The 10193-nt window shown below is 31.8% G+C and overlaps 1 protein-coding gene across 8 annotated transcripts; it reads right to left on the reverse strand.

Moving 5' to 3' along the window:
* Positions 1-402: 402 nt before the first annotated feature.
* LOC139893499 (phosphoinositide phospholipase C 6-like) lies at positions 403-5400 on the reverse strand. Of its 8 annotated transcripts, XM_071876661.1 has the most exons (10): positions 5080-5397; positions 4013-4209; positions 3657-3792; positions 3358-3558; positions 3135-3139; positions 2368-2604; positions 1688-1805; positions 1428-1583; positions 1259-1345; positions 403-693 (listed from the first exon to the last, which is right to left on the reverse strand). In XM_071876661.1, exons 1-10 carry the CDS (start codon positions 5395-5397, stop codon positions 403-405), a joined length of 1746 nt encoding a protein of 581 aa, XP_071732762.1. The 8 variants fall into 8 exon arrangements, with proteins under 8 accessions (XP_071732762.1, XP_071732766.1, XP_071732765.1 ...); XM_071876665.1 differs by lacking the exon at positions 3135-3139 and having other exon boundaries at positions 2368-2566; positions 3354-3558; positions 5080-5400; XM_071876664.1 differs by lacking the exon at positions 3135-3139 and having other exon boundaries at positions 2368-2616; positions 3332-3558; positions 5080-5400.
* Positions 5401-10193: the final 4793 nt, after the last annotated feature.

Consider the following 10193-nt stretch of genomic DNA (forward strand, 5'->3'; position numbering starts at 1 on the left):
ATTTCAAACTAACTTCACTGTTGATTTCATGTTTAAGGAAAAAAACTTTTAAGATCTCTGTAACTCCAGACTGTCTTTACATAAAGCTATACATAATTTACAATTTCATCCAAGTATATTACTTTTATTGGTCAACACATAAACATACGTATAATACTATCATAATTAAAAGATTACACAACTAAATCATATAAACTTAGACCATCTAAACAAAGTACAACTAAAGCATGAATCTTAACAAACGTGATCAAAAATTTCACCTTTACGTTTCACAAAACTTGTGACCAAATCTCTGTTCTGCAGTACACTACACCCATCAAATTCTTGAAATCTTTCCATTTTGCCAACAATAATGCAACCTCTATACAAATACAAGATCCAACAAACCACTGTAAATTGTGTTTATACAAAGAGAAATCGCATAAGAAGTTTTACAGATTTAAATTTCTCTCCTTTTTTGTTATACAGTGGAACAACACGAATCCCAGGTCTTAATTCTGATACGGGTAAACACGTTTGACCAGCAAAATCATCTTTGTCAACGTCATATTCTTGTACAACGATCTCAAGTAACGCTAGCTCGGGTACTCTTAATGGGAATGTGAACTCTTCGTTCCATATTGGCGTCCAGTCATCATCAATCACTCTAGTTCTCTTTTTGGCTACATCAACCGCTACTCCAGCCATATATATCTGTCAATCACATGTTAGTATTAGATGGCTCGAATGCCAGTTCATATAGAAATTTCTGAGAAGGGCTGTTTGGATGTACGATTTAAGTTGACTATTTGACTATCACGACAAAAACGATTATAAAGTTACCTAAGACTTTTGCACCCATTTCAGTATTTCACAAAAGTTCCTATTGTACATTAAAATGTCTTTTTTCCGAAGATTTACCCATCACTTAGTAATTTTCTGGACACCAAAAACATCTGATTATGTGGTGCCAAGGCATCTGATTCGATGAGGTGGCGTCTATGTGGATGCACATGTGGACGAAATTACTTTTAATGAACATTTCTTCAATTTACACAACTCTTTCTTTGCACAAAATCAAAATCAGAATACTTTTTGGGCAATGAGAAAAGCAACATTCCCTTTATTGGAAAATTTGGTTTTTATGTTACCTTTTGGGCTATTTGCCATTATACACGAAGCACATATTTGATTTTACAACGTAGTAATAATACTGTGATAGCTGTTAGTTTATGATCTTGAACTTTTAAGATTAAAGACTATCTTTTTAGGTACTAACCTTAGTGTAGAAATCTGGTGGTGAGAATGCATCAAAATGTGTCTGGCTAAAATCTAACCGCCACCCGTCACCCATATAAATTTTCACCTGAAAATTCAACGCGTTTTTTGTTAAAGGTAGCGAAATGGGTACTGAAATTCAGGAATACAAATAGTATTATTAACTTTACCTTCAAAGTTTGCTTCACAGGTAATGTTTTTGACTTGGGGTCAAATACTTCTCCATTAGGACCCTTGTTCATAAGAAAATCGGGCTTTTTAACATAACCAGATCCTCCATTCGATCTAAACATCCCATGCATCATCCAAAGTGATCTTCCATATCCCTAATTATAAGTTATAAATGAAAAGGAAAGTGTGCAAGTTGTTTTAGAAAACAAGAAAAGTATAAAAAGGTACTAACTGATTCCAGTTAAAAATGAAAACTCACCTGCATATTAAAGGCGACCATTTGAGCACCGTGCATCCATGCAGTAAGTGGTCTAAAGTTGGTTGAGGTAACGCGTGTTCCCTTTGGAAACACCCGAAGAATATACTTTTGAGTGAATCTAGATGCAAAGTAAACATGTTTAGTACCAAAGAAAATATCTCGCTCTTTGCTATCACTTCGTACGTCAAATTTGTATTTGACAACAATATCAGTATTATTATGTCTTCTACAGTTTTAACATCGATGCTTAGTGGTGCTAATATGAGCGGGTCGGGAAGGGTGGGTTATGGTACTAAAGTCATAACATGTAATTTTTCATATGGGTAAGGTTGGACTGACCCAAAATCTTATTTGTACGAAGTTTTTAGTCCTTAGAAAGAAAAAAAAAAATGTGTTAAATGATTTTACAAATACCATATTATTTGTAAAAAAACTACTTTTCTTATTGAGTAAATTAATATAGGAGGTTTTTATGCATTTAAGGACCTTTGAAGTGTAAGAGACTTTCGGCCCGTTTGACCCCTTTCCTCTTTTACTAAGGGTGCGTTTGTAAAACTGAAGGATTAAGCACTGAATGAAAATTATCATCTCTATCCATACTACCTATATTAGAAGACTTTAATCATGTAACTATTTTTTTTCTATTATAAAGTTATAAGTACGACAACTTACTGGTTTACCTGACTATATCTGCCCCATAAAGATTTGCAGCTTTTTGAAGGGCTTGTTCGCTTAAACTAAGACGTTTAGCTTTCCCAGGTACATCTGTTAACGCCTTTCTTGTTCCGTTTTTCGGTTTAGATGCATGAATAGTAATTAGGTGTTTGTACTCGGGGGCCTTTTGGTGCCCAAATTTTTCATCTTCGATATCATCATCATCTTCATAGTCAACACCAAGTAAATCGGACAACGGTTGACTTGTGCTAGAACTTGCACAACTTACGTCATTTGTACCGTATCTAACGCTTGATTCATATCTAGAACTAGCATCGCATATCCCACTTGAAACATATCTATCGCTTGCAATATATCTCTCGTCATCATCATCCGGATCACTGTTGCTCCGCTATTAAGAAACCAAAATGAAACAAACCAATACACTTTAACCGTATAGTTCACAAATATGTAAAACATTATGAAGATTAAATGCCAATAAAGCAGTTCTAGTAGGCGTATATTGTTTCGTAAAAAAACTAGTGAGGGAAATGTTGACCCATTTACTCATGAATGGTTCAAATTGAGTTGTGTTGTATCTCAAAAGGGGACAAGTCAAACAGGTTCAGTGCATTCAATCTCCTAAATTTATATTTTATATTATTATTGATGTTATAGTTGTAATAATGTTGTTTTCTAAGCATAACTAACACATTAGCTAATGATATAAACTTGAATAATAGAGACAAAAGAAGTCCATGGGTCAATCATGTCTCCCCCGACCCATTTTGACATCTGCTAAAAACCAGCCCATTTTGATCCTTAATATAAATGAAACTTTTCGGACGCTCCACCTGTCATCTTCCCAACTTTAAAAAATGTCCATTCTTGCAAAAGTGTAGTACTATTTTGCACTTAATAATGATGGTTTTATGCAATAGTAATATTTAACTACTAGGGTTCAAGAACTTAACCACTCATTTTAGAAACGACAAAAGCACAGTTTCTTGACTTACCCTATGGTCTTCCAATTCGTCATCAGACGAATCTTTATCCACCGATGAACGTTCTTTGCCCAAATTCTTGCACTGCAGGTACTCCTTCGGGGGTTTTGTCGAAAGTATAATTTGATACTTTAATGCATCAGGCGAAGGACATTCATATTTGTCGCTCACCTTTGGGAAGTATAACATATCCCCAAAAGTGCTTGTAACCATCTGAATCATCCATATCCATATCCATATATAAATTATTCAAACTTTGAAATGAAATACAAAGTTTAATATGTAAAAACTAAAGAACATATGAGACTAACCTCTGCAACCTTAGATTGAAGACTTGGTGTTAAATGATCCTCCAAAGTTATAATAACAGGATACGGAGAATTCACAAATGCATGCTCTTTAATCGACTTTAAACATTTATCCAGCGTAACTGGAGTTGTCAACGTCCTATTTAAAACAATATAATTATGATTTAAGCGCCATCCTTTGAATAAAAACGATTCAAGAGGTTTGATGCGTTAAAAATAGACTTTTGTTGGCTTTCAGACCATTCAAACCATTGGAATGGTTCCATTTGAACATTTTATATGACACGATTTGAGATAACACACAACCCAAATTGACCCATGTGTAAATGGGTAAGAAAAAGCACGGTATATATACATACCTGCCATGAAGTACTTGTATTCCATCTTTTGTATTACTTGGCCATAAGTCAAGTTCGATAGCCCGAACACCTCTTTGAAGAGCCCTTATGATTGGTACTTCACTACAGTCACTGCTGAGTTGATTTCCGGTAAGGTATGAGTTGTGACCCGTGTATATAAAATAATGTTGCAACGGAGCAGTCATATCATGATGTACCTAAATCATGCAATTTATCAAAAACTTGAATAGCTTAACACCAAACAGTAAAAAACGGATAGAATTTACACGATTAGAGAAGTAGAGACATAAAGATTTTGCTTTAGCTCCTTTAGGTACCTATGTGAAAATCGGATATATGCACAACTGAATTCAAATGCTACTAGCATTGTCACAGTAGATTAATAGTTCATCAATTTACATGTATTGGCATGCATCAAACTTATGATATATTAATGTTAAAGTATAACTGCAAGTGGCGATTCCAGGATTATATATTAATGGGGTCCCGAAATTTTTTTCAGTGCTAATTATATATTTTAATGCTATTTTACTGGTAGTTTACCTTCAAAAAACTACAAATTCTAAAAATATATGGGGTCCGATTAGTTGGTGTCCTATGCAATTTAAAAGGAAAACTATAAATTTGAAATACATACGGGTCTTGTAGTTAAATTTAGTGGTGTCCTATACAATTTAAATGGTATTTTCTACTAAAAGTTTTTCAAACTAGTTGTGTTTCGTTACCCCACCAGCATGTGCCTAGAATCGCCCTTGATCTGTCTACTAACTACCTCCAGATTGTTAAACAATAAATGTAGTTAACGTAATTTAAGCATTCTATAGAACATAAATTTTTTCATATGGGCACCTCTACCTCATGCTCCTTCATCATTCAAGAATTTACCGTTGACTTTCTAAGTCAAACATGTTAATTTTCAACTATAAAATTGACAAACCTTAATAATGCATTAAACTCAATGACAAATGATACTAGGAATCAAATTTGTAATGCACCTCTATCTTTACAACAAACAAAAAATCAAACCAAAGTTGAAAAATTTAATAATAACAGAAATAAATATTCACCTGAGTTTTTAAAGGACCATTGATGTCATCAAGCAATAAATAATGAAAGAAATCATTAACAGAAAAAACGTATCGGGTCAAATGGGATTTTGACAAATTCAAGACCCGTTCCATGATCCGTTCCACGTCATCACTTGTGGTCCCTCGGTCACCTTGAAACTCAATCAAAAACCGTAAAAATTTATCAGGTGACATCTCTGGTTCACCACCGGAATACAATTTAAAAACGTCGACGACATCGGAAGGTGGGCCCACTTCGTTGATCTTAAATTTACGATTAAAGCAACCAAACATTTTGTAATAATTGTAGCTCCCCATGACATTTTTTCTTCTTCGATCTTTTTTTTCATCATCGTGGTACATGTGTGGGATTCAATGTATGTAATTGTAATGCATGTACGTACATATAAATGTTGTTATTAGAGATCATGAATCTTTTGTGATTTTTTTCAAAATATGTGAAGAAATGATTTGGGAAGATTTTGTTTAGAATGTGTTTGTTGGAGGAAGAGAATGATGAAGATAGGGAATGGAACAAAATTTGTGAATTTTTAAGGTTTGATTAAATGTTTCAGTTTATTTTACTTATCTATTATACGGAGTATATGTTAATGTTAAACGTTAATGTTAATTAATATGTTAAAAGTATGTTAATGTTAATGCTATTAATATTTTTTTCCCAAAAAACTAAAAACTTTTATAATAAATTAGAAAATTTATAGAAAAATGAAACCCTGTAATACAAACGGGAGAAATAAAAAAAAGAAAAAAAAAGAAAAAAACTTTCGAGTTGAACTAAACATGAGCACACAACTCAACTAGAACACAAATAAAATAATTGTTATTTCGAAAAATTTATATATGAAAAGGTAGTGTCATACAAAGAAGTGCAAATAAACATACAAACGGGAGAAATACAAAAAAAAAAAAAACTTTCGAGTTAAACTAAACATGAGCACACAACTCAACTAGAACACAAATAAACTAAACAACGGACAAGAAAACAAAATAACAAATGATAACGCCTAAATTATACATAATTTTACAATTATTTTAAGGAGTTATCTTGTTATTTAATTATCATTTTACACAGCTTCTTATCAAAATGTTCTTATCAAAATGTTAGTAATATGTGTAAAAAGATATTTTTAATATTTTGGTTTAAAAAATGTGATAAAACGAGAGAAAAAAAAAAGCAAAATGGTTACAGCCGCCGGCTATGAGGATTAGAAGCCGCCGGCTATAGTGTGAAAAATGCAGAATGTTCCAGAATCAACCAGAAAACGTTGTGACTTGAAGTTCAAGAAAAAATCATGGAAGCCGTCGACTATTTCTTCCAAAGCTACCGGTTATTATGACTTATTCCGTATACTTAAAGCCAATGTTATCTTAAAAAGGAAACATAATTTGAGTCGGATACAAATAGGTGGAAGCCGCAGGCTATGATCATAAAAGCCGACGACTATAATGCTAATTATGGAATTACTTTCGCCTCAAGAAACTTGGTGATCAAGGAAAACGTCTGGATTGAGGTAAATTATGGCAGCCGCCAGCTATTTCATTCATAGCCTCCGACTATGTTGTCGGTTTTCGGAAAATATAAATAGTGTTAGAATTTTCAGTTTTCAATGTACAATTTCGAGTTCAGTTTTTAAGGTTAAGTTAAGAATTATAACAAAATTTTTCCAAATTTAGGGTTAGATTTCACTTCTATTTTGCTTTTGGATTCAATTTTGTTCAATTTAATTCAAGATTTTACTTTCTTTATCGCTTAAGGTACGTTTCTTGTTTAATTTACTTGCATTCTTTTTAATTATGTTTTTCTCTATATGTAATTACTTTAATTCGTCTCCAACTATAAACTAAACGTTCATAATGGTTATTTGGACGAAAATGAGAAAATCTGAGATTTATTGCATGAAACCGCCATCTCTGGAGATTACATCTGCCGCTTGTGGTCCAGAAAGCCGACGGCTATGGATGTCAACTTTACAGTTTCTGGTCTTGATCAGAACTGTGTAATTCTGTTTCAGTGATTTTGTTTATTCTGTTTATTATGACTGTAATTTAAAACTTTTTTGGCATGTTTAATGTATAAGTGGATAGTTACTTAGGTTAACACATCATTAATCCCGAGTTAACTATTTACTTGATTTAGATTACCTAGAAGATTAGCCACATTGGAATACTTGTTTATATTGCATGAAATTTAATGAATGATTATAGAAGTAATTAATGGACAAATAACAATTGCGCTTATATAGTGAGCATTAATTTATTATGTTTAATCAAAAAACCTTTGTTTACTTGAGTTGAGTTTGTATGAACAATTGCATGAGAATCTGATTAAGGTTGAATATTAGCACATCACTAATGTTAATCTGATTTGGGGTAAAAATTGACAAACCGGAGTTCCAAACTACGATTTTACTATTTTTGTAAAATAAATTTCAACATTTCTATTTTTATAACATTTAAATGTATTATTACTATTCTAAAAAAAAGTCCAAAACCAACTAAATTGATTCACTCACGTTCAATTTACTTATATTACAATTTTTGGGAAAATTAATTAGTTAATCTTAAATTGTAGGTCAATTGACTACGAATATGTGGGTTCAAGAATCGTTTTAAACAGACAATGCACGAAGAAGTTAGCGTGTAAACGGTGGAAATCAAGTTATAAATTGACATCATAGTGGATGTCATTAGAAAAATGTTAAAAAATGAGTTTATCTACTAACAGCCTTAGGAGCTATAATTAATAAAATAATTTAAGTATTAATAATGGTATGTAAAGTGTAATTATTTGGAGTGATTATTATGAATGTACATGTAAATGAAACATATTTTTAAACTCGATTCTTTTATCGAAACAAATTTTAAATTAAAAACTGTTACATATATATTTTGATTTTGTTTTTTATTAATCTGCTAGCTTAATGAAATGACATTCATGTTTGAATAAAAAATAATCTTGACGGAGTTCATGTTAGTGTTTAGTGGATTATGTGTGAATCAATGAAAAAGAAGAATATAATTAAAATGTATAAAACTTTGTTCCAACCCAATGGCGGAGGGTAGTAGAGGCCCAAAAGGCCTTGCCATCCCAACTTTCGGGCCACTAGTGTAATTTTTATAAATTTTTATGGGTCAAATAAGTTTATACCTTAATGTGCCTCCCTAAATTGTCATCCTTTTGGGCCACAACATTTACTTCTTTTTTTTTTGCCCTCCTAATTGAATATTTCACCATCTGTCACTGTTCCAACCGATGTTTATATCGAGATTTTGACATGGAACGTCGAACCAACATGAAAGAAACGTTAAATCTCAACGTTTCGGAATGAAACTTTGATAAAAAGTAACTCCATGTTCTTAGTTTCTCGGCCTGACTCAGGCGACAAACATGTGACGATCGCTTCAAATCCATATGGACGAACACGTCATTCATCGATTTCATTGCGAGGTATTTGACCTCTATATGATACGTTTTGTAAACATTGCATTCTTTTGAAAAGGCACACCATAAATGAATATTTAAATCAAAGGTTTTCGACAGCTGATGATTTTTACATATAGACAATCACCGTAAATAATAGTTTACAATAGTACTTCCGTTGACAATGCAGTCAAAATAAGATACATGGTGATGATTTGGTGAATGCGACGTTTCCTTGAAAAATATGCCATGTAAGACTCCATGCACATAGCTTATCTAACATATATGCAAACAGCGGAAGATTTCTAGGAAACCTGAGAATAAACATGCTAACAAGTGTCAACACAAAGGTTGGTGAGTTCATAGTTTTAGTGTTGCACATAATCTGTATATAAAGGTGGATACCAAGATTTCAGTTGTTTCATCCAGAAACGTTTATCAAAATATTCTACAAGATTGAGCACCCTGGTAACTAAACTTTAACATTTTAATAAGTACCCATGTTTTAACATACATGCAACCAACATGTACAATACACGCAAACTAACGTGTACTAACCTCAAATAGCATACGTCTGTTTTATAGTTCAGGCTAGGGTTTCTATACTTGGAACAGACGGGGATGTCAAGCCCTATGGATCCATATACTACTACTCGCGCCCACCAGTTCTTATAACTGGCAGTTACTAGTTACCAAAGCTAAGGGATTTTCGGTTCAAACTCGGTGTAGAATTTAGTATGTACTTGTATCCATTGCGTTTAAAATAAAGTGCATGTATTCTCAGCCCAAAAATATAGATTGCAAAATCAATTAAAAAGGGAGCAATGAAACTCACCTTAGCAGTATATAAAGTCGTTCACCAAAATGTGACTGAAACTCGGATTACTAAATAACCGTAGATCTCAACCTAGAGAACATATGTTGGTCAATAAATGTCTATCAAGCTAGGTCAGGTCATAGTGTATCACAATTCTAATGCTCTAGATCAACATACAAAAGTTTATCAAAAGTCATTTCAAAAAGTCAATCTGACTTAATACTATAGTTGAATGATCATGGCAATCGAAACATTTTAACATTTCACATAGTTTCCCAATCTATATATATTTAAATTTTGACTCCGATCTCCATTAATTAGATCATTAACTTCATTAATATAACTTTGTTTTACCCATCTTAACACTTAACCACATGATAAATCACTTTTATTTAAAAATAATTATTGTTTGCCATTAATATAATAAGAGGTATATATATATATATATATATATATATATATATATATATATATATATATATATATATATATATATATATATATATATATATATGTTCATTAACCCAACTTAATTACTATTATTTTTTATCCAATATAATCTCTTAAGCACATGGTAAAAATTAATAATCTTATCTTTATTAATATTATTTTATTATTTTATTTACACTTAAAAATTGAGTCCTAGACTCATAAAATATAAATTAACTCATGTATTAAATTATAGTAAAACGGTAAAAAATTTAAGGTAAAAAATAAAACTTTTAACCAAACTCCAAGTGTCATAAATATGCTCATTAACCCAACTTAATTACTATTATTTTTTACCCAATATAATCTCTTAACCACATGGTAAAAATTAATAATCTTATCTTTATTATTATTATTTTATTATTT

This window comes from Rutidosis leptorrhynchoides, chromosome 2 (assembly GCF_046630445.1).
Source record: "Rutidosis leptorrhynchoides isolate AG116_Rl617_1_P2 chromosome 2, CSIRO_AGI_Rlap_v1, whole genome shotgun sequence".
In the NCBI taxonomy this organism is placed as follows: Eukaryota; Viridiplantae; Streptophyta; class Magnoliopsida; order Asterales; family Asteraceae; genus Rutidosis; species Rutidosis leptorrhynchoides.

Excerpts from the sequence above, each read along its gene's own strand:
- LOC139893499 (XM_071876658.1), bottom strand. The coding sequence starts at position 5,397 with ATGGGGAGCTACAATTATTACAAAATGTTTGGTTGCTTTAATCGTAAA. Across the intron at positions 3,559-3,656 it reads TTCAATCTAAGGTTGCAGAG|ATGGTTACAAGCACTTTTGG; the intron begins GTTAGTCTCATA and ends TGGATGATTCAG. Across the intron at positions 2,719-3,385 it reads TCATCGGTGGATAAAGATTC|ATATATTGCAAGCGATAGAT; the intron begins GTCTGATGACGA and ends TGATGACGAGAG.